The 25192-nt window shown below is 38.0% G+C and overlaps 4 protein-coding genes across 4 annotated transcripts; 2 read left to right on the forward strand and 2 right to left on the reverse strand.

Annotated features, from left to right (window-relative positions):
• Positions 1-1376: 1376 nt before the first annotated feature.
• Positions 1377-5474, forward strand: nxnl1 (nucleoredoxin like 1). The gene is made up of 3 exons (XM_039684400.2): positions 1377-1578; positions 2135-2468; positions 4360-5474. The coding sequence occupies exons 2-3, from the start codon at positions 2143-2145 to the stop codon at positions 4676-4678; spliced, it is 645 nt and encodes a 214-aa protein (XP_039540334.1). The 5' UTR covers positions 1377-1578; positions 2135-2142; the 3' UTR covers positions 4679-5474.
• A 1045-nt stretch (positions 5475-6519) lies between these two features.
• On the forward strand, positions 6520-8939 carry LOC120487977 (caspase b). Its single transcript, XM_039684417.2, has 3 exons — positions 6520-6757; positions 7546-7813; positions 7895-8939. Exons 2-3 carry the CDS (start codon positions 7555-7557, stop codon positions 8047-8049), a joined length of 414 nt encoding a protein of 137 aa, XP_039540351.2. The 5' UTR covers positions 6520-6757; positions 7546-7554; the 3' UTR covers positions 8050-8939.
• A 740-nt stretch (positions 8940-9679) lies between these two features.
• Positions 9680-10664, reverse strand: LOC120487952 (microfibril-associated glycoprotein 4-like). Its single transcript, XM_089132784.1, has 4 exons — positions 10455-10664; positions 10278-10374; positions 10039-10206; positions 9680-9950 (listed from the first exon to the last, which is right to left on the reverse strand). The coding sequence occupies exons 1-4, from the start codon at positions 10662-10664 to the stop codon at positions 9694-9696; spliced, it is 732 nt and encodes a 243-aa protein (XP_088988910.1). The 3' UTR covers positions 9680-9693.
• A 4576-nt stretch (positions 10665-15240) lies between these two features.
• LOC120487689 (NACHT, LRR and PYD domains-containing protein 12) lies at positions 15241-25107 on the reverse strand. The gene is made up of 11 exons (XM_089132678.1): positions 24899-25107; positions 23922-24141; positions 22642-22785; positions 22183-22224; positions 19631-21401; positions 18972-19145; positions 18725-18899; positions 18439-18602; positions 18192-18365; positions 16118-16164; positions 15241-16044 (listed from the first exon to the last, which is right to left on the reverse strand). The coding sequence occupies exons 2-11, from the start codon at positions 24124-24126 to the stop codon at positions 15500-15502; spliced, it is 3441 nt and encodes a 1146-aa protein (XP_088988804.1). The 5' UTR covers positions 24127-24141; positions 24899-25107; the 3' UTR covers positions 15241-15499.
• Between the last annotated feature and the right edge of the window lie 85 nt (positions 25108-25192).

The following is a 25192-nucleotide window of genomic DNA, read 5'->3' on the forward strand; positions in this document are numbered from 1 at the left end:
TATATATATATTCTAACATTACCTTTCAAAGTTTGGGGTCAGTAATTATATATATATATATATATATATATATATATAATTTTTTTATTTTTATTTATTTATTTATTTGAAAGATGTGCTGAGACTTGTATTATTAGAAAAGATTTTACTTTTGAATAAATGCTGTTTTTTTTTTTTTATCCATTAGTGAATCCTGAAAAAGCATCACAGGTTGACATGAGCAGTATTAGTATGTTCATGTGAAACTCCTGTGATTTGTTCTGCATGTTTATTAATTATGAAGTCCTGCTAAACCAGCACAACCACAGTTTCCATTAAACGGTTGAAGGTTTCCAGCACATTCAGTCTTTTTAGCGTGGCAACGTTATTTAGTTCCCATTTACATTTACAATATGACTCACAAATTCAGGTTGGAATGCCAATTGGTTATTGGTCATTTATATGATTAGTCATTAGATTTTTCCATTTAACTTAATATTTTGCCCAACTGACTAACATTGAGAAGGCCGCCTTCACGTTTACTCTCTCTTCTGTTTAGTCCCCATAGATCTGTACACACTTGAATTAAAGTAACACTAGAGCTCATATATAAGCCGGCCAGTTTAGCTTTGGTTTGGTCATGCCATGGTGTTTCACACATACACTAGAGTAACATTACAATAAGACTCACTCTATTTAACAGTTTTAAATAGTCTACAGTCCAAGTACACTTGAATCAGTGCCAAATATTAGCCGGATCTCTTAAATCTCAGTCGGTGTGCCCTATGATCCACTTTAAACTGGACTTTAGTCTGGGGAAAAGAGGGTGAAGGGAAAGAGATGTAGATTCACACAATCCTGATGTGATTGACAGTGAGATTATGTCTGGGATGGGGATGCTAGTTTCTCAGGAAAGAGTTCAAATGTTATTTTCTAGAGACGTCCCTTGTCTTGTCGGGGTGTAGTCGTTTCTCAGTCCAAATTGGTTGGCATCTTCCAGTTTTATCAGTCTTACAAATGTATCATTAGCATAAAACTCATCCCTTCTGTAGCCACTCACTCACTCACTCTCTCTATTGGATTATCAAGGCCTTGGTGTATTTTCAGCCAAGAAGGCTTATGGGATCTCTGACAAACACGGCCATAATCCGTCCTGAGAGCGACATGAGTCGTCTTCATCATTAAAGACAAACAAAATGTGTTTTTGAATCTCAGCGATGCATTCAGTAGATTTTTTGCTTTTGATGGGTAATTTCAATTATCACGTCATACTACACACTTGAAGACTGGATTGGTACTCTCTCTCTCTGTCTCTCTCTCACTCTGTCTGTCTGTCTCTCACTCTCTCTCTCTCTCTCTCTCTCTCTCTCTCTCTAGGATTATGACAATGGGTTGATGTTGATGAGGTGGTCTGTTCGCTCTATCCTCAGATCTCTCCGAGACACAGTGACTGAAGGACACACACTCACTGGTGTCTCTTTAAACCTGTAATCTCTGTGAAGAGTGTGTGTGATGACGGGGAACTCGACATGTTCCCCCGCAGGACCGCTTTCTTCTGAACTCATGATTGGCTCGGTCAGCGAGACTCGTTCACTGAAGGTGCGTCAGCATTGAGTTGGAAATATCTCGAGTTTTTAGGCTTGAAGATGCAACAATGGCTTAATGCTTCATGTTTAAATGTGCACTGCAATACTTCTGTAAAAGTAGTGTAGGCCTATTTTACATTTACAGTTAGAAAATATTATTTGAAAAATGTTTTCTATGTGGAATATACTGTAAAATGTAATTTATATCAAAGCTGAGTTTTCAGCATCATTACTCCAGTCTTCGATGTCGATCACAGTTGTGCTGCTTCATGTTTTTGCACAAACCATTTTTAAAGATTCTTAGATGAAATATTATATATATTAAATATAAAAATTGTATAACGTTAAAGATCGTTGGTGTCAGTTTTGATTAATGCATATTAATTTAAAAAAAAATCGTACTGACCACGTCTTTTGAATGGTACAGTATATATCCTTGATTGTTTTTTAAGCTGTTACCAGTTGTTGTAATTAAAATTAGTTCAACATTTACTTATATTTGAGCTTTTCTCTCGCAAATTTCTGCAGAAAGAAAGCATGAGTAAATCTCTCTCTCTCTCTCTCTCCAGAAGCTGTCATGGTGGACATGTTCCTAGGGAAGGTTCTGGTGAAGAACAACAAGGACAAAGACGAGCTGGACACGGAGCGCGAGATCATCCTGCGTCTCCAGAACCGCATCCTCATGCTGTTCTTCGGCTCGGGCGAGTGTGAGAAGTGTCAGGACTTCGCTCCGACGCTCAAAGAATTCTACAAGAAGCTGACGGACGAGTTTTACGTGGAGCGATCGGCCCAGCTGGTGCTGCTGTACATCTCGCTGGACTCGTCCGAGGAGCAGCAGGAGAAGTTCCTGAAGGAGCTGCCCAAACGCTGCCTGTTCCTGCCCTACGAAGACCCCTATAGGACGTATGCGCTTCTGTTCCTAATAGCATGCTAGTATGCAAAATATGAAATGGTTATTTCTAGTACAATGGTTCTGCCACTGAGTCTGCAAGATGGCTTTTACTTAAAAAAAAAAGATAAACATTTTTTGTCTGAAAAACGAATGTCCTATTTTGCTTGTACAAAATATGTACTTACTATAGTAATTGAAATAACTTTTGGGAGTGAACGCAAAGTTTCTCGGGGAACGGAACTTTTTTGGGGGGTGAACGCAAAAGTCTTGTGATAATGATAATGTCGATGTAGTAGGCAATTATTATTTATTTGTTATTATTTTATTTATTTTCTTTTCTTTTTTTTTCTTGTTGTGGTAAGAGAGAAAAGATGTGAAAATAAAAAGTTTAAAAAAAAGTCTTGTGAACAAACACAAAGTTTCTCTCGGAAACGCAAACGTTTGCGAGTAACAAAAGTTTTGCGAACAAATGCAATGTTTCCCGAAGAATCGCAAATGTTTTGGCGTGAACGCAAAAGTTTTGGGAGTGAATGCAAAAGTTTTGTGAACAAATGCAAAGTTTGTTTATGAAACGCAAAAGATTTTCAGGGGAACGCAAATGTTTTGGGAATAAACACAAAAGTTTTGCAAACGAACGCAATGTTTCTCAGGGGAACGCAAAAGTTTTAGGATTGAACGCAAAAGTTTTGTGAACAGACGCAAAGTTTCTCTAGGAAACACAAAAGTTTCTCACGGTAACGCAAACGTTTTGGAAGTAAACACAAAATTTTTCGAACGAACGCAATGTTTCTCAGGTGAAGGCAAAACTTTTGCAAACAAACTCAATGTTTTTTAGGGGAACGCAAAAGTTTTAGGAGTAAACACTAAAGTTTTGCGATTGAACGCAATATTTCTCTGGGGAACACAAAGTTTTGTGAACAAACGGCAATGTTTCCCGAAGGATTGCAAATGTTTTGGGAGTCAGCGCAAAAGTTTTGTGAACAAATGCAAAGTTTCTTTAGGAAACGCAAAAGTTTTGCGAACGAATGCAATGTTTCTCAGGCGAATGCAAAAGTTTTGGGAACAAACACAAAATTTTTCAGGGGAGCGCAAACGTTTTAGGAATGAACACAAAAGTTTTGCAAAGGAACGCAATGTTTCCAGAAGCATCGTAAATGTTTTGGGAGTGGACGCAAAAATTTTGCCAACAAACGCAAAGTTTCTTTAGGAAACACAAAAGTTTCTCGAGGGACGCAAAAGTTTTAGGAGTAAACACTAAAGTTTTGCGATTGAACGCAATATTTCTCTGGGGAACACAAAGTTTTGTGAACAAACGGCAATGTTTCCCGAAGGATCGCAAATGTTTTGGGAGTCAGCGCAAAAGTTTTGTGAACAAATGCAAAGTTTCTTTAGGAAAACGCAAACGTTTTGCGAACAAACGCAATGTTTCTCAGGCGAATGCAAAAGTTTTGGGAACAAACACAACATTTTACAGGATAACGCAAAAGTTTTGTGTACAAACATAATGTTTCCCGAAGGATCGCAAATTTTTTGGGAGTGAACGCAAAATTTTGTGAACAAATGCAAAGTTTCATTAGGAAACGCACAAGTTTTGCGAACGAACGTAATGTTTCGCAGGCGAATGCAAAAGTTTTGCAAACAAACACAACGTTTTTCAGGGGAACGCAATAGTTTTAGGAATGAACACAAACGTTTTGCAAACGAACGCAATTCTTAGGAAACAAAAGTTTTGCGAATGAATGCAATCTTTCTCGGGGGAAAGCAAAAGTCTTGCAAACAAACGCTCTATTTATTTACGATTTATTTTAACTTAATGACACTCCATTGAGGCTTGTCAAAAAGGTTGAGAACCACTGATCTATATGCGAAGTTTATGAAGCTGTGTTTCCGTCATGTTTGCAGGGAGCTGAGCGAGATGTTCGAGGTGCAGGATCTGCCAAGGGTGGTGGTCCTCCGTCCGGACTGCTCCGTCCTCTTGCCCGACGCCGTGTCGGAGATTTGCACGCTCGGGCCGGACTGCTACCGCAACTGGCAGGAGGGGGCGGAGCTTATCGACAGGAACTTCATGATGAACGAGGAGTTTGACGAAGGCAAAATGCGCAGCTTGACCGACCCCATCCGACGCGTCAAATACAAGGTGGAGGACAAGAAGAAAAAGAAGAAGAAAAAAGACGAGGACGAAGAGGAAGATGGAAATGATGGAGGAGGACCTTGGGGCTGAGGTCTGAACACTTGCTGACGCTCGAATAACATTAGCGATACGGACATGAAGCCACGAGTAAAATGCTAGCGATGTAACGTCGCTGGACAGATGGATGGTCCACAGCAGCAGTTCTCAAAGCCCATACGTGTACACAGATGATTTTAATTTACAGAACTGTCCAAAGATTAAAATAACTCAATTATTATAAACGAGATATTTGAATTTTAATATTCCAGAAGTGAATGGAGTGGAATGTTCTTCTTCTTCAGTTTTCCCGCTCTTTTTTTAACTGATGACTTTCACTGACTCCTCCTGTTGTTTATGGTTTACTTGATAAGTATTAAGGATATTGAATTTCTACTCACAATTTCTCTAGAGCAATGCCATTAATAATAAACTGTAATTTCACACTAACAGTGTTATACACTTAGCTGATGCTTTTATCCAAAGCGACTTACAATTGCTGTATATGTCAGAGGTCGCACGCCTCTGGAGCAACTAGGGGTTAAGTGTCTTGCTCAGGGACACATTGGTGTCTCACAGTGGATTCGAACCCGGGTCTCTCACACCAAAGGCATGTGTCTTATCCACGCATCACCACCAAAGGGAGAGAAAAAATAGTGGTTAAAGGGGTGAACTAAAATCAACCTAATTATTAGTTTTAGTTTTTTTTCTTTAATAACTTTAAGTCAATTTAAAGACTCTTGGAAAGTTTGCAACTGTTTGAAAGTTTGTTGAATGATTGATACTCAAGCTCAATTTCTCAATTCCAGGATCAGTTGCTTTACAAATACGTTTCTTTTTTTACTCTGTACATGAATGATTGTGTGACAGATGTATCAGCAAATGCTCTTTTTTAATCGCACATGCTTTTATCAACATTTGCATTATTAATAAACTTGAAATTACAAAAACAACAAAAATAAATTCAGTGTTAAATCTATTCACTTTTTGTGGGGGGATGCAAATAACATGAAGCAATCAATTTTTTTTTTTAAATAGTAGGCTATTTTACACATAGCACACAACAAAAATGATGCATATTTAAAGACATCACAATATTTATCGTAAATTAAGTAAACCATTGACTAAATTAACTTTATTGACTAACAAAATGTTTCAGTTTTATCTTAAAGAGGTCATGATGAATGATTGAAAGAACGTTTCAGGATCACAAACCTTTAAAATAACATTGTTAACATTCAGCAAACCGGATACTTTTATGTTTTTGGAATATGTTAAGAAATCAATGTTCCCCCGTTCCTTCATATAATGTTCAATTATTAATCAATATTAAGTTGAGAGAACGTGTACAACACGTTCTTCTAACGTCAAGAATAGCTACTGAACATTTTACATTTCTAGAATATTTGGAGAACTGTGAAATGATTCATGATGGGAACCGGATCCTAAGAGCCAGCTTTTCATTCAGGCTTTTTGAATTCAGTCAAATAATGTTTCTCCTGTAATTTAATCACATTAAACACTAATTGATACATAGTTTTATCTTACATATTGTAGCCTACCTTTATGGTGTCTGTTTAGGCTATGCTTCCAAATGCTTAATTTGTGTGTTACTCGTATATGATATTGTAATATATTAGGCTATTATTATATTTAGTGTGATCTTTTCGCCGGGAAATGACACGTGTTCGCATATGCACAAACACACACATCGAAATAACATTCAATTAGACTAGCCTACTTTGAAGTGTGGCCGATATTATTCTGTCATTATTACTAGACAAAAATGACACAAATCTTGGGATGGGACGGATGGGAAGTTCGGATCATTTTACTGACTCTCTTGTTCGAATCTTTTCCGAGTCAGTTCGTTCATTTAAGGGGCTTTAACGGGCAAATTCCCCGAACACATCTACCTACGTGATCTTGATCATATTCTGAATTAAGAAATCATTAATGCAGTCAAAAATCATTTACAGGGAACATAAATAATTACTTTACCTTCCGAGTCTTTCGTTCATTCGTCACGCGTTCATGAACGACTCATCACTTCAAGAAACGGAACGAGACAGACAAGACAAAAGCGAAACCACACAACAAGGAAGCGCGGACTGCAACTAATCCATCAACTTTGTAAGTACACGATTTATTTATTTAACAAGTCTTTCGGTAATGCCTGTTTATTTAGATAAGTAGCCTACTACCATATGTTGAGTCAGTCAGTAGCCTAAGTGTGAGTGTTTTCTAACAGGCTCAAACATGCAAAGTTTAAAGTCGGAAAACACATCCGTTTTAAACCACTTCATGTTTGAAACCTGCTAAGAAACCCATTTCTTCATACTGACAAACATTTGATCTATAGATGAGGCGTGTGCGGTCAGATATTGAAGAATGATGCGAAAGCTCATATAGTTTTATGGTTAGGTCATAGTACAGTTGCCATATCTTTACACATATAATGTTATTTTAGTGCAAAGTCAACAACTTTGAATCTCTATTTATTTTGTAGTTAGTGTGTAAAATACACTTTAGTTCAAAAATACTCAATTCAAAAAGGAAATTAGGAAATATTCAGCAATTCACACTGATGCATAATGAAAACAAACATGTAGCCTACAATGTGTGAACCCGCTGCTCTGTCCCGTGGAGAACTCGAGCATTACAGATCTGTCATTCACAGTCGCAAAGGAGGTTACGCTGTTTTAACTCTAATAGAAAATGATTGACATGATATACGCCATATCTGTTATGCTTGTGTGGATGTGAATATCAAATGAAATAACACAAATTCCCCTACTTAGAAACCCACAAAAACAGTTTAAACAATATTGGTTGTAGCCTATCTTTTGGCGAACATTGAGGCTGATCGGGCTCCACATTAATCAATATACCATTGTATTTTGTTGTATTTTTCCCTTAAGTGACACAAAATGGCTACAACCAAAACAGTGATATTTGACGCACTTGAAGAGCTACTGGAAAACGAGTTCAAAACATTCAAATGGCACCTGTCGAACAGTGATGAGCCTATTCCTCGAGGAAAACTTGAGAAGGCTGATCTCCACGATGTGGTGGATCTCATGGAGCAGCACTACAACAGATCAGATGCCGGAAAGATTGCAGTCAGAACGCTACGCAAAATGAAGCAAAATGAGCTTGCTGATCGACTGAAGGGAAAACTTCAGGAAGGTAAGTTGACACTATATGCATTGGTAGTATTTGATCTAAGTTCTTATGCGTTCTGATACTATCTCTGTGTCTGTCCGTCAGTTCCAGAGGATGTTCCTGAGGGAGCGAGAGCTTCATCCAGTGGGACACCGGCTCAGACTGCTGGAGTTACTATGAACATTACATCCAATGGAGGAACCGTAAAGGCCCCTGTTGTTCACGGGTGTACTGTTACAGGCCCAATGACCTTCAACTAATGCTCAAGGATCTATCTATCTATCTATCTATCTATCTATCTATCTATCTATCTATCTATCTATCTATCTATCTATCTATCTATCTATCTATCTATCTATCTATCAGGGGTCAGAATTTTTATAAAGGGGCCAATTTTTCAATAAGCACATGAAAATGTAATGAGTGTTTATTTGACCATGTGTCACCATTGCTTTGTCTGTTTGTAGATCGATTGATATTGTAGTCACTTTACTGAAAATTATGAAGGACGAATGTAAGGATGAAAACATTTTTTGTCGCATACAGTGAACATTCATTCATTATTTGTTTACACGAGATACCATTATCCTCAACTAAAGGCCTGTTCACACCGGGACGAATTTTTACGCGATATTTTCCAACGTTTAACGCCTCGTGACTAAACAGAGTGCGCCAATGCCGTGGCGCGCGTAAAAGCGGCATTTTTTTTTAAATGCCTCGGGTTCGTTTTTTTATCCGACCAATGAGATTGGTGCTTTTGCTCATGTGTTTGGAGCTTCTGAGGTTACAGTAAAACACCACTTGGGGGCGCTCAAACACAAAACGGTCTTGCCGAGCACACATACGTAACGGCGAAGAAGATATACACCAAGTAGCGTCGCCGTCTACACAGTCAGGAAGAAATAAGACGAGGAAGATGCGAGGCAAGATGAGTGTAGAGCTGCTGGTCTCGTTGGTGTCGAAACATAAAGAACTATATGACAAACGCGACTGCGACTACAAACATCTTGATAAAAGACAACTGATATGGAGAGCAAATTGGCGCCATCTAATGTCAGGGAATGAATTTGCATGTTCACTCGGCTCATCGTCAGTGGAAATCGCTGGGGTGTGAACACAAAAAAAACGCGCTGAAAACGCTGGCGAATAACGCGCGCTGATATTCGTCCCGGTGTGTACGGCCCTTATGTCTGTGAAAACTCCAAGTACTTTTACTGTATTTGCCGCAACCAAGTGTAAAGCACATGTAATACACATGTTTCACATTGCTAGCAAATGTTTATAACTATGTTTTCACCTTTCTGTAGCATGTTCAATTCAACATATAATTGAATGAAACACAATACCTCACAAATATATACGGAACAAATATAAATAAAGATTATTAATGACCGTACTTTTGAAGACTGGAGTATCTTTGTTTTAATAACTTACTAGGAACATTAGCAAAATGTGTCAGCAAAATTCCACTGGATGCTCTAAAATGTGATGTAAAACAGACTTTTGCTGAAAAATACATGATGTCTGTGTTAAGAAAAACGTACATATTGTTTATTTTGGATTGTATTTATTGGAAGAGCAAATCAGTTTATGAACAGTTGAACTGAATTCCTCGTTTACTGTTTCTGAGATCTATTGTGAAGATAAATCCACATCAACACATAATGTTTTTCATTACTAGAGTTTATTGAAGTTTATTATTGATTTCTTTCAGTTGTAGATTTAAAAAAGTCACCTAAAAAATAATAATTGACAAGAGTACACACAACAACAGCCATCCCAAGTTACCATAGCTACCATGATTTACCAAGTTTCACAATTAACAGAGGAAAGGAAATCCAAAACCTTAATTTGATTGTTTTGTTGTTTGTTTCTGGGAAACTCTGTAATGTTTATTCAAATGTCTACGACACACGTTTGATCTTCATGCTGATGGATTTCATACCGACAGCGAAATTCTTCTTCCAGGTGTGCCAACAATCTCCAATGGCGAAATGGGTGGGATCTTCCCCCCATAAGTACACACCGTTGGGGTTTGCTTGGTGACAGTTATTGTACCAAAATGCCCCGAGATACTGTTTGGCACAGTTATTACCTGAAGTGTCTTGGTCCTTGTCAAAGGTGGTGAACTTCTGTCCATTGTGGTAGGACAAAGAGTCGCCTGTAGAGAAGAGCATCATTGAGGGATATCAGGTGCACATTTACACAACTGAGCGTGATTTTTTTTAATGTAAACGAAAGTGTCCTACCTGCTCCTCCATCAGTGAATCCTGAAACATTCAGTCTATACCCGTCAGATTCAGGACCCACAGAGAAGGACGAGTACAGAGCAAAACCCTTCCTTCCTTCAAAGTCCTCCAGATCCACTCTCAGCATGTCCTTTCTGTCACGTGTCATCTGGTACATGTTCTCCAGCCCTGTTCACACACACACGTTCAACCAAACACATGATCATCCACACAAATGGACACACACTGTGAGATCTTACCCAGCCAGTATTCGCCCTCGGTTGTCCCGAATCCTCCCTTGTATTGACTCCACGGCCGATAGAAATTCACACTGCCGTCCATTCTCCTCTGAATCACCTGTGATGGGTTTATATAGAATATATGACTCATAATGTGTGTTCTGATGTGTGTTTGCTGATCTAAAGTCTCATTCGTACCGTCCATCCTCCGTTGTCTTCAGCTTTCCCATCTGAGACCATGTGACAGTAAACCAAGACAGGAACGTCTCCTGCTGGATAGATGGTGTAAATCCCACTGAGCTTTTGTCCTGCTTTATAAAGGTCAGAACAGTCGGCCGGCATGTCTCCATCCTGACTGCACCTGCTCATCAGAACAACTGGAAGAAAAGCCACCAAAAATACCAACATCTACACGGGACAGAGAGAAAGAGATGAACATCACACTGACATTAAGGTGAAAAAATAGCAGTTATTGAATATAGAGTGTTTGATGAACTTACTGTCATCTTCTCCATCTCTCCTCAGAAGATCACAGATTCGATTTCTCTAAGAAAGTAATATAAATATTTCAAACAGTATAAATGACTGAATGTTCTCAACAAGGAATAAAACAGCAGCTCACTGTATGTGTTGTGCCTCGAGTGTTTGTGGATGAACGACTGAAACACACATTTATATAGGCCTACAGTATCTGTCAGATTCTCAGGTTCAGTAAACCAGACTGAGTCTAGGTCATAGCTACATTTTGGAATTTGGGTTACTTCCTTAGAGATTATTTCAGTTTTTAAAGCAATTGATTATCACAATATAATTTTCCTCTATATAAAGATTACCAGAGTTTGCTAAACGTTCAATACAGGGATCAGGTCTCCACATTTTGATAATGATCTATATAAACTCCATCTTTATAAAGTGATACAAAAGCTGTTGAAAAGAACTGATTTTCCCAGAACAGACAATAGTCTACATTTTCGCACACAGACCTGGAAGTCCTATAACCTGTAATTTAAGAACCCAGACTTGCAAAAGAACAGCAATAACTAATTACAATTACACACAAATAAGCGGGATATCACTTTCCAATCCAAAGACCCTTTCACGCAGAGATTCCGGGAAAATACACTGATAATGTGTTTCCAGGAGTTTGATTTTGGTTCATTTGCGCTGACAGTGATTTTCTGAAATCTGCACGGGCGTTCACACACACTCTGAGCAGAGTGTTAAATGAACACTGAAGCAGTTTTAAAGTTAATGAGATAATTAAGTAATTAATTTAGTGATGATTAAGCATCATTGAAGACACCTGATGTTAACAAGCAGCATCAATGAAGGAGAAAATCTAAAATTGTAAGCCACCATTATGGTGATCAGTGTTTGCTTTAGTTGGTCTATTGATCCTTATATTTTCACTTTAAACTTTGTTTGTCTGCTGTTATTGATTTATTACAGTGAAAATAACAAAGAAAACTGTGATCTGATAGTGTTGGTTATGTTTTGACATAATCATGCTATGATCTGAAAAATGAAACTTGTAAGTAGGATGTGACATGAAATGCCTCTTAAATTTGCTCTGGAGATACCATGTTAATGCATTTACTTTCCTGATTCGATCATAAAGAAATTTAGCATGTTAATAAACAGTATATTTGTTGTTAACTTTGTACCATAAGTCTTGGAGTATCGCAATAAAATTGTATCATGAGTTTAGTATCGTGATCGAATCATGACACGAGTATCGTTACATAATCAATCATTTCTGAAAATGTGGTTTGGTTGTACAGTAACACATGTGAAACCTTTGCATTTACCTGCAAACATCTTTTCACATTTAATATAATGTTTTGCTCAGTCCCACAGCATAAAACAAGATGGTAATAAATGAGCACAAATGGTAAGATAAAGAAGCTTTCAGGTTACAACATCTGACAGAAGGACGTAGAGTCGCTTTCTTTGAAAGCTGCATAGAGTATCCTTGTTTTAGTGAACTCTATTGAAATAATTTCAGACTACTCATATTGTTTTTTCATTTAATTTTATATGGTTTGATGTTATCATTTCTCATACTGTATATTATATTTTATGAAAGTCATGTTTTCTACATAGAGCTGCAGTACCCAAGTGCATATGAGGGTGAACACCAACTTTAGTGTGTTATTAGAAAGTGACAGTGACAAAAATGATTAAATAAAAAACTACAAAATTTCACGTCAGGAGAGTTTTTCAGGCACTTAATAAATTCAAATATATTTTAATGCGCAAAGTATTGTGATCCATTTCACCTTATTTTATAAACTGTTATAATATGATACATTTTACATTTACACTTTCTTGATTGCTTGAATTAATTTTAATGGCTGAAAAAAAAAACAAGGATCAGGTTTATCACCAACTTTAAGTAATGGCCCCGCCCTTTATGAACTTTATCTTTTTGAATTGTGGTTAAAAAGAAAACTTCTAATGAAAAGAACTGCTTTATCGGAATACGGCATTGTGAGGATGCAAGCTGGTAACTTTATAACCCAAATTTGCAAAGAACAGCGATAGCTAATAACAATTACACAAAATAAGCATGATATTATATTCCAATCTAATGTTCCTCAGGAAATAAAATATGGATTCAGATGTTATCTGTCTTCAAACCTCAACAAAGGATTGATACTAGTTTGCAGATATATCATATTTCTCCAGCATGCATTTAAGGTACATGTCAGGTTTCGTGGTAGTAGAAAGCATGAGGAGACGAGGATTACCAGGCAACAGGAATTTAATTTTCCAACTCACAGGAATCAAATAAACCACGCAAACACTCACTGGACAGCAGGAAACTAAATACAGATATCAATAAACACTGACGAGGTGAAAACAGGTGATAAGGCTGATCATGACGAGAAACAGGTGGCTAATGAGGAAGTGAGTTCAGGTGAGGAGACAAGCGGGATCCTGGGAAGTGTAGGGATGACAAAGACAGACTGGTGCAGACTAACATTGTGAGTACATTTATATTAATTTTTTATCCAAACAATATTAAAACTTCTATCTAATTACAAACTGAATCCTATAGTGTTCCAAAAAAAAGTTTAAAAAGAGATCATAGAATTTACAATATTGTTGAATTGAATTTACAACATAAAACTAGTTGAGATGACTCAGTTTGTAAACGAATTAGTTCAGTTTACTTAATTTTATTATGCAAACTCGTTGCCTTTGTTTCATTAAGTAAGCATTCTTACTTAATTCGTTTAAGTTCTGTCAACTTAATTCTGTCTGTGATCTGAGGAAGGTTCTCCCAGAATGCATTGCTGCATGAATAAATTAATTGCTTTGTTTTTCTATTTTTGGTTTTATTTTACCATTACAATCTTATTTGCTATTGTTATTGGGGTTTTACAAGAGACGGCAACTAAGAAATTGTAATAATCGATTAATTAAATCATTAATATATATATTAATGATATATATATATATATATACAGTATATATATATATATATATATATATATATATATATATATATATACATATATTATTGCTTCACTTCCTTTGAAATCAATTTCTGTACAAACAAATCAATAATTGTGATTTCACGTTTCATCACTGCAATCAGGAAGATAATTACAAAAAAAATATATAAATTAACTTTTAAACAAAGGGACCCCAACCAAAGGGAACATTAATCACAATAATGGTGAGAAAAGCGAAATCAAGTAGTCAACTACAGAATTTTGATGCTCTCCTAAAATTTGTAGGTGTATTGACAAAAATATTTAAGATGACTATTTCAAGATGAATAAGAAGAATGATGACTAAAGAAGTGGAAGAAATTAGTAAAGAGACAATGAAGAATTGCCCTGCCTCATAAACCATTTGCCCCACCAATGTCAATGTGAGGGGTGGGGCAAAATGGTACTCAAACTAGTCAAGTAATGGTAAAAGTAAAAGGTTTTTCTGAGTAATTTCTGAGGCATAGCATGCAAACAGTACATATTACTAAGAAATTCTAAGTAAGTTCAACAAATTATTGGACATTAAGTAAAGTTAACAAAAAAAATCTTAGTAAGAACAATGTTAGATTTTACGGTCAATAAAATTGTTAGTATAACTGACTCCTAAAAAACTTTGTTTAAGCTACTTTTTACATTATTTTGAAGAACATTTTGCAAGTTGGATTAAAATGAGAGCACAGAAAGTGGAATTTGAAAATATCTCAATCACAATTATCCAACAGTGTGTTTTTTGTTGGAGGGTCGTGACTCATGACACGATGTGAGTCAATCAGAGGAGCCATCGCTCAGACTTCGATAGAACGTCCAAAACGTTGTGTTAAATGTCATCTATAACACAAATTTAACCAATTGCAATTTGTTCAGCAAACAAGTCAAGTCAGCTGCAGATTTCCAGCAAATTATCAGTTGGTATAGTTAATGATTTTCAGATCTCAATAAATAAACCAGCAGTAAAGGAGGTGTTACGATTCTTCTCAAAGATCGCAACAAAGAAGGGAGACGCCACACAACCGCTGCATAAACCATAAGATTTATTTTTACATAAAGTAATTAAATATGAGGTGTCAAGAGATCAGTATAAATGTTAGTTAGTATGTCAGCATGTATTTGTAAGTAACAAGCTCAAGTGATGTCAGTTTAACCAAACATAACCAAACATAATCAAAATCCAAACTCAAAAGATCCTCATCAGGGGAAGTACATCATCTCAGATCTCAGATCTCCGAAACGGTTGTGCTCTCCCGTGACCCATGTGTCCTGTGAGCTCTCTGGAAGTTCCCAGAGCCGCAACAACACCAGTAAGCCATCGTCCATCTCTCTGTTTGACCCAGTGTCTTTTAACACGCCATGATCTGGTTCAGGTGTAAAGCCACGCCCTCCAGCAATCAGCCTGTAACTCGGGGACAAACACATGAGCACAAACACTCATTGAACCGTCACAGAGGTTAAGAAGAGTGAACAAATGAGTCTTAAATGAGACATCAAGCTCACAGAATATTTTAATAATAAAAAATAATGCATAAAAAAACAGTCAGCTTTTGCGTGTCTAAAAAGGCAAATCCAAAAAAGCAGTAATACTTTCTGAAAATGTTCAATTGTTAAACAATTACAGTAAAATATGTAAAACCTTTGCATTTACCTGCATAAAATCTTATCAAATTCGATTTGATGTTCTACTCAGTCGCACAAAACAAGATGGCAATAAATGTGCACAAATGATAAGATAAAGAGGCTTTCAGGTTACAGCATCGGACAGAAGGACACAGAGTCGCTTTCCACCTTAAATGCTGCATATAGAGTGTCTTTAAAAGACGCGAGGAAGGTGTACAAGTGTGTGGGTGTTTCAGAGACACTGTAAAAGGACAAAACTCCAGCTGTCGTGTCTACATAAACACCTACTCTCTTACATGACTGAGAGGTCTTTGGCTTTATATTAATGTCTTCTCCAGCATGAGAAACATATGGATGAGATCCACATGTAATTTTCCATGACACATCATTGTTTCCAAGCTGACCGCTGGCCTCCACAAAATTAATATCATCGTTTTTCGTTTGAATGGACTTGTAAGTCACGCCGACCGTCCCGCTCGAACCCGTCCATTCAGCCTCCCAGTAACAGCGTCCGGACAGACTCTCTCGAGACAGAACTTGTTCAACAGGTTCAAATCGGTCTGGGTGATCAGGATACGGCTGCACCTGATCTACTAACGTCGCTCTTCTGTCTTCATCCGATAGACACAATCGAATGTGAGCTGTATTTGGATCCAGCGTGAGATCGCAGGCATCTGTGAAACAGAAAACACTTCAATTAGTGTCTCAGAGAGAAACTCAGACAGATGGAGAGTGAGATACACTTACACTTTCTTATCCCTGGTTTGATGAAGTGTTCACCCATAGGATCAGTTCTGCAGAAGTCAATGAAGAAGAGGAACACAAGAAAAGCTTATATACTAACTAATGGAAAAAAGTAAATACTAACAAAAGGTCTTGGGTAGGGTTGGGAATCGTGAGAAATTTTCCGGTTCCGATTCCGGTTCCGCCAAACGATTCCGGTTCCGGTTCCCATTCAATTAAAAATATTAGTAAGAGAAAAATCCACAATCCTTTTTGTGTTTATTTCTTATAGTACATGACAAATTAGTTTAACAGACTGGTAATGTAAACAAACTCAAAATATTATTAAGCAATCTTTGCAAAAAAAAAAAATTATATAGGCTATAAAGGAAATTAAAAAATTCTGCATTCTCTATAATAATTTAGACCTCTCCTTTATTGTATCTCCAACAGTGAAGAATACCCTCTCAGAAGGAGTAGAATATGCTTTAACACACATATGTGTGTAGAACAGATTATTTTTTAAAACGGTTTGAATGATTGATTCATAAAGACTTTACTTATTTCATTACTGGATAAATCGGCGCTCTAGCAGTTAATAAACAGAACTGCATGCGTCTTGCGGAAGAACATTGTTGCCGGAGCTACTTCTCTCTGTTTATGTCCATGACGAGTCACGCAGGCATTGGGCTACTCCGCAGCAGCTGCGATCCGCCGGCCAGTCTAAAGAAGTCCGAGTATTAACGCTTATTACAGGCTTTACGTAGTGATTCAAGATAAGACAAAAACACGGTTTGAAAAAAAAACATTATGATGCACTCGCTCATTGTATTTATTTTGTAAATTCTGAACACAAAAAATATACGGACTGCATCGTTTTGACCACTACCGTCAATGTTTACTCAAACTATAATCTCACTAATTCTGTAACGGAAATCATTTGAATATGTGAAACAAATAAATATTGAGACTGTGTGATTGTAAAGCAGTTTCATATCGACAACTGCTCTCTCTCTCTCAGCGCAAACAGATTTGAATGTAGGCTAGAGAGTGACTCGGCAATCGGGGCGCGCAGCGTGCGTGTGTCTGTGTGTGACAAATGCAGCGCGTGTGAGAGCAAATCGCAACTTCAGTGGTGAAGTTTTTGTCATTTAGGAATAAGACGGCGTCTTCTACTCCCAGCACTTCGCCCACATGATGATATCGCATCGGCATCAGAACCGTTTTCGGAACCGAAACTTAGGAATTTTGCACGGTTCTGGTATTTTTTCAAAAACACAACCGGTTCTGGAAAAGAACCGGTTCTCGGTTCCCAACCCTAGTCTTGGGTTAGATTTACAAGGTATGAATGAACCATTAATTAAACGTCGATCTGGAAAAAATTAGCTGCCAATACATAAATGTGTAATCACTTCGATGTAACTTAAACAAAATTGAACTTAAATTGTTAGACGAATGTTTTGTTCTGATTCCAAACAGTTGTAGAGCTAGGTTTACAATAAAACTCATTTAAAAAAGAAGCATTTTAATGAGCCATTCTTCTTTAACCCCAAACATACTGACAACTTTAAATTAAAATATTCAGACATCATAGTAAGTTATTCTGTACGTCACTGCCTGTCACTGCCTATATATATTATATTACTATTCTTCAGCAAGGACACATTCAATAAATCAAAAGTGACAGTAAAGACATTAATAATTTTACAAAACACTTTTCAGGTTTGGTAATAATTAGAAATGTTTCCTGAGCATCAAATCAGCATATTTGAATGATATCAGAAGGATCATGTGACACTGAAGACTGAAGTAATGATGCTGGAAATTCAGCTTTGATCACAGGAATAAATTCCTACAATTCCTAGTATTTTACAATATATTCACATAGAAACAGCAATGTTAAACTGTTAAAATGTTATCACTGTGAAGATGCTTTGTAAAAAGCGCTATATTAATAAAAGTGACTTGACTTGACTAAATTGTAATACTATTTCACTGTTTTGTAAAGTATTTCTGATCAAATAAATGCAGAAGAGACGTCTTGAATTACTAAATCTTAGGGAACAAATTCATGTCACATCATTGACCCATGACATACTTGAGTATCTGCAGTTTATAGTTTGGATCCTTCAGTTTGTCGGAGAGCAGCTTGACTCCTGATTCTCCAGGGTGATTGTAGCTCAGATCCAGCTCTCTCAGGTGTGAGGGGTTTGAACTCAGAGCTGAACACATATAACCACAGCCTTCCTCTGTCACCATACAGCCGGACAACCTACAGACATACAAAACAAATAAGCAAACCTGCATTTCCAAAACATAAATTAAAGCAAAAATCCCAGTTGTGCCTCAGCATCTCCAGTTGACAGCTCTTCAGTCCATCGGAGAGCAGCTTCACTCCTGAATCCCGCAGGTCATTGTTACTCAGGTCCAGCTCTCTCAGGGGCGTATCTGAGCTGAGAATCGAGGAAAGACACTCACAACTCTTCTCAGTGAGGTTACACCAGCTCAGCCTGCAGGAAAACATTTCAAAATGGTCTTCATCTGCCTGATACAGTGTGCTTACAAAAAATTATGGATAGTGGCAAAAGGATTGCTGCAAACTTCTGTAATGCTAAATATCACAAATACTTTCCTCAGAACTTGAAGTTTTCTGTCTGTATTTTCCATCCCATCCAGGAGATGATGGAGTCCAGAGTCCCGCAGATCACTGCCGCTGAGATCGAGCTCTTGTAGACAATGTGAGATCGCCTGGATCGCAGAGACCAGCTCCATACAACTGTCCTGGCCAAAATGACACTGGGCCAACCTGAATGAGCACAATATGAGCATTACATTTCAGGCCAGTAAATGTTTACACAGCAATGGAAACGGTGATGACCTCAGTGTCTCCACGTGACAGTGTGGGCTCTTGAGTCCAGCAGAAAGCACCTTCACTCCTGCCTCGATACTGTAATTATGACTCAGGTCCAGCTCTCTCAGAGGACTATCTTCTAATTGGAGAGCCAAAGCCACCGTTTCACAGCACGTTTCTGTCAGCCCACAGTCTGAAAACCTGCAAACATGGCAAAGCGTTTACTAGTTTACCTTTATTTAACAAATAAAGATCACAAAAAAAGTTAACACAAATATATGAGAACTATAGAAAAAGGCATGGGTCTTCAACAGGAACAATAAAAAAATCAATTGAATTCATAAAACCTTATTAGCTTTATATTGATCAAAATTTAAACAGAATCATGAAAGGAAATCGGAGGGGAAAAAACAATATGTTGAAAAATTAAACTGATTTAAGGAAAACAATTCAAACAAATTTAGGGAATTATGAAAACAATCGAATTTAGGAGAAGAAAAAAAAATACAGCTAAACACTAAGAAGTATAAAACAATATAGGGCTATGCGATTAATCTTAATTTTCGATTTTGGCTTCCAACGATTGAAAACAAGATAATCGAGGTAAAATGAATATTGTGCCGCTGCCACATTCTGCGAATTTACGAATGTTTCATGAATGAGACCCATTGATCCATGCTACTTACAGGGCTTTTCTGCAGCATCTCACGGCTGGCACGAGTCTCCTGCATCCGGGATATGTGCTGTTGAATGTCTTCGGGTCAAAGACATCCAGAACCTCTTCTGACATCAGAAGCACATAGACCAGCGCTGAGCAGTTCGATTGGGACATCACTCTCAGCTGGCCGCTCTCTGACCTCAGATATTTCATGATTTGTTGGTACAGAGTTCTGTCCTGCAGTTCCAGAATGCAGAAGAAGTGGTTGATGGATTTATCTGGGCATTTGTCATTGTTTTGCAATTGCTTGATGTATTGGATGGTTTTATTGACGCATTTTTTACTGTCAAAAGTTTCGTCCAGCAAGCCAATCAGGAGTTTTTGATTGGACTCAAGAGAAATGCCCAGCAAAAAACGCAAAAAGAGATCAAAATGCCCTCGCTCGCTGTTCTTGGCTTTGTCAATCGCCTTTTTCAGCAAAATGTATAGCATTTGGTCTTTCTTAGGGCATGAATCCTCCAGGAAGAACTTCAGCTCCTCCATGTCCATCTTCAAATAGCAGAGGAACACGTGCAATGCAGCGAGGAACTCCTGCACACTGAAATGTATGAAGTAATACACCTTTATCTCATGCAGGACGGAGTCTTTCTTGAAGATTTCAGCGCACAATCCTGTGCACTCATCACTTGCGTTGATGTCACACGCTTTCAGATCCTCCTCATAAAACATGACGTTCTCCTTCTTCAGCTGTTCAAACGCCAATTTAGCCAACTTGGAGATGATGTCTTTGTTTAAACTGAAGACTTTGGTGCGGTCTCTTTCGAGCTTCTCCTCGTACTTCTGGTTCTTTATGTTCATCTGTATCAGCAGGAAGTGGATGTACATTTCGGTGAGTGTCGAGGGAATGTCCTGTCCTTTGTTTTTGATGAGAAGATCCTGAAGAACGGTGGCCGTGATCCAGCAGAACACGGGAATGTGGCACATGATGTAGAGACTACGAGACGTCCTAATGTGCAATATTATTCTGGAGGCCTGCTCTTCATCTTTGATCCTTTTCCTGAAGTACTCCTCTTTCTGCTGGTCGGTGAATCCGCGCACCTCTGTAAATAATCCTATGTGCTCCGGAGGGATCTGATTGGCCGCCGCTGGTCGTGATGTCACCCAGACGAGAGCCGACGGGAGCAGTTTTCCTTTAACAAGGCTTGTAAACAAAGCATCGACAGACGATCGTTGATTCACACAGCTCACTGACTTACAGTTAAAGTTCAAATCCAGACGACTCTCGTCAAGTCCGTCAAACACGAATGCCAGTTTGCATTTTTTATTATAAAACTTAGTGTTGTCCACGTCTTTCAATTCAGGATAAAATTCCAGCAGAAACTCATGGAAACTGACCTTATCGTCTTTAATCAAGTTAATCTCTCTGAATGGAAGCAGAAACATACAGTCCACATCCCGATTGGCTTTTTCTTCGGCCCAGTCCAGGATGAACTTGTGCACGGAGAACGTTTTTCCGATGCCAGCGATGCCTTTGGTCAACACAATGTTTCCCTCTTCCTTTTCCCTCAATAAACAGAATATGTCGTTGCAGTCAATCGGTGTTTCCTCAAATTTGGGAGTTTTTAAGAATCGGTCAATCTTGTGAACTTCATGTTCGCCATAGACGTCTGTAATGTCCCCTTCAGTGATGAAGAGTTCAGTGTAGACTTTGTTGAGATGTGTTTTGTTGTCTTTTTTGCCCTCAAAAACACGTCCTGTTTTGGTCTTCATGGTTTTTTTGTGAGTTTTCAGATCATTCTCTAGATCAAATCAAAAACACAAGAATTGTTGTTAATCAACGTGAGTTCTGCCTCAAATCATTAATATGTTGGGAATCGTAACTTGTAATGCTACGTTCACACCGGATGCAAATAGCACGTCATATTCGCGTCTACCGCGTCTAGTTTGACGCTTGACCACTTTGTGTTAATTCTCGCGTCAAGAGCGAAACTGACGCGCGTAAAATCAAAAGTTTAAAGCGAAATTGTAAAAATCGAAACCCGTTGGCGGCCATCTTTTTTATGTTGATCGAGCATTCATCGAGAGATTCACCGCACCACACCGTATTTGCTCTGGAAAGCTAGAACAGCGGCGTGGGGATCATCGTCGCCGTATTTGTGTCCACCGGACCCTTCAGAGGCGAACCGTTTGGTGAGTTTCGCCATTTGCTCGCTCCAGGAGCTGCGCCTGGATGACGGCCGCTGTCAGTGGTACTTCCGTCTGTCCCGCTTCCAGTTTGATGACCTGTTGTCCCGCATCGGAGCGAGGATCACCCTCGCCCTCATCCATCTAGCTAGGAATGCATAAATGGCACTCACTAAATCATTCGCGCTTAACGCGCCAGACGTTCAATTCCGCGCCCGTTCTACACTTCATTCGCGCCGCAGGAATTTTTTACGTGCATAATGCGTCTTTGCATGGACTTAACAATTAAATCATTCGCGTCCGGTGTGAACGCACTATAGAGGTTCAGCAGTCCATCTACTGTAAATGCAAGTCAAATTTATAACCAGAATACAAATGTGGCTATTGTTTTTGTACCTAGTTTTTCAGAGGTCTGTCCCTCTGCTGGATTTTGTTGTCCTTTGTGGATGGCAGCAAGGATCCGAAACAACACCAGAAATAAAATGCACAGAGGTTATACACAAATCGTTTAGCTATTAAAGTCGTAACAAAGCATTAGGGGTTCAACGACATATTGTGTCACAATATATCGCAATACAAAAATATTTTTTGTCTCTATTGTCCGTGCATTGGGTTTCCAGCATAAGGTCCAAGCATGTTAATTTACAACCACAATATAAACCAAATTTAGTTAACCTTTATTAGTGTCTTGGAGAATCGCAATAATATTGTATAATTAGTTCAAAGTCGTGAAATGTATTGAATTGTGACATGAGTTTATCGTTACACCCCTACAAAGCATAATAATTCAAAGCTTACAAACTATATGCAATGTCATAGTGACACACGTTAACTGCATTAGTGCTATAATCTTACCAGTAACACCAGTAGCTGAGTTCGAGTTGATGATTATTGAGCCATGGACGACACTTCCAATGAGTACTGGTGAAATTGCAGTTGCACCTGATTCAGCTTTCAGATCCACATTGACAGCAGTGTGAGGGGGTCTGATTGTCTGCACTGGGATAGAAACTGAGAGATTTACACACTTTCTTACACTACAGCTTTAAAATTAAAGGGTTAGTTCACCCCAGAATGTAGATTTCCGGAAGTGTTACCTTTCACTGTGAAGATCTAAACGTATTTAAATATACAGGAAATCTCACTGGAAGACGATTTCAATATATCAACAGACAACGTTGAATTTTTTTTCGCAACCGCGCGAGAGATCACTTCCGGCGCTTTCCGGCACTTGCACAGACCAAGGGGGCCGCGCCCTCAGATCAGTTGGACGTGACTGTGATTACATGAGGTAAAAACTATATAAATACTGTTGGTTTTCTCACACAAACCGCTCGTTTTGTGTCTTAGGCCATCAATGTGTACTTACATGTACGAGTCATTAAATCATGTTTAATTTGGACTTTTCTGTGCATGCTCTTTGAGGTGGACCCCAATAGACCTCCATTATACGACTGATAGACACGAACGGTTTGACCTAAAAATATCAAAATTGAGAATACTGTGGAAACAAAGACACCTACATCTTGGATGCCCTTGAGGTAAGCTAAAACATATCAAAAATTAATTTCAAAATGAACTATCCCTTTAAGTTTATCAAGCGACGAGAATGCTTTTTGTGTGCAAAAAAAAATAAACAAAAATAACAACTTTATTCAACTATTAATTTCCTTCTCTGTGGGCCGTGAGATTTCACGTAGTGAAACTATGCAAAGCTTCTGTGTTGTACGTCAGGCTCACCATTTGCCGACGCGGGTCGTGTGTGATGCGTGTCACGTACAACCTGAAATCTCAAGGCCAACAGAGAAGGAAATTAATAGTTGAATAAATTAATAGTTAAATAAAATCTTTATTTTTTTTGTTTTTGCGCACAAAAAGTATTCTTGTCCCTTGATAAACTTAAGATTGAGCCACTGGTCACTCTGACTATTTTAACAATGTCTTTCATAACTTTGTTTCGATCCCTTAAGAGGCTTAGTGATCCAGAGCTCAGATTTAATCAAAAAAAATATCTTAATTTGTGTTCTAAAGATGAACGAAAGTCTTATGGGGTTGAACAACATGAGGGTGAGAAATTACTGACAGAGTTTACATTTTGGGGTGAACTATCGCTTTAATGACATTCACTTCATTACCATTCATCTGTTCAGCTTGGATCCTCTGGAGGTCCATCTTCACATCTTCATCTGATCCACGACACTTCTTCTTCAGCTCATCTGCAGCTTCACGTGCGTCTTCACTCTTCATTTCATCAGCTGTATCTGCTCTTTTTAGCCTCTTTTCTTTGCCATTGTCCAGCTCAACCACTGCTTCCAGAAGCTGCTCTGGAACAGACGCCATCTTGTCTACTGAGGTCTAGTATAAGATCGAGATATGACCAGAGACTTGCTTGATAGTTTGCTTCAAATTTACAATTAATTAAATCACAGTGGCATAATAATAATAATTTGATAAACTCATGGAGGACACACTTTTAATACCAAACAAAGCCCTAACTGATGAACAATAAACAAGTTATAATATAAGAACAGGTTTGCTACTGTACAGACATTCTCAAACTTATGTAAATTACGAAGTCTCATATAAGGCCCATCACCCCAAGAACGATTTCTATAATAATACATTTATTTGCGTCCCAATAATGTTTTTATTTTTAATTATTATTATTATTATTATTATGATTAATGCACGTTTCCACTATGGCCATTTACTCTGGAAAACAGGTCGTTCTTAAGTGATTTAGCGAGGTCATCCTTCTTATCGCTGTGGTGTGGACTTTGATATTTTCTTATATTTCTCTGAAATCGTTGGTGTAAACGGGGCGCGTGCACGGTTGAATTCAAAGTTCGGAAAGCAAAAGCATGCAAACTCGAATTGCGTGAACGACAATCAATTCATTAGTAACTTAATGTATATTAAACATAATATAACGTTTTAATCAATTTAAGACATAACGCTGGATGGATGCAAAGAGTATTTTTTATCAAAGACAAAAGTGCAACTTTATCTCAGTATAATGTACTGCCAAAATAATTTCTAAAGCACACTTAAAAAACAACCAAGGCTGAACAACAAAAATTAAACTTTGATAAATATATAACACACACGATACCTGTCCTGTAGTTCTTAAAGCCGTCTGTTGTTACTTTCACTTTAGAACGCTTCCTTTCTATGGAAGGAAAAAAAAACCATCCGGTCAAAAATCTCCCATTCTGCTTTCAACCTGAAGGGGGCGCTGATACTCGACTCATATTATTGTTTGGTTGAGCAGCTAAAATAAATCTAACCTAGTTAAACATTAAAGTTTATTCAAATGTGCATCAGGGTTAATCTTCCACCTGGTCGATGTGCTGCAGTTTTTAACCTTTCAGGACTTGATGATGTGACTGTAAAGTATTGGGAAATA

Source organism: Pimephales promelas, chromosome 6 (assembly GCF_988280905.1).
Source record: "Pimephales promelas chromosome 6, fPimPro1.hap1.1, whole genome shotgun sequence".
Classification (NCBI taxonomy): Eukaryota; Metazoa; Chordata; class Actinopteri; order Cypriniformes; family Leuciscidae; genus Pimephales; species Pimephales promelas.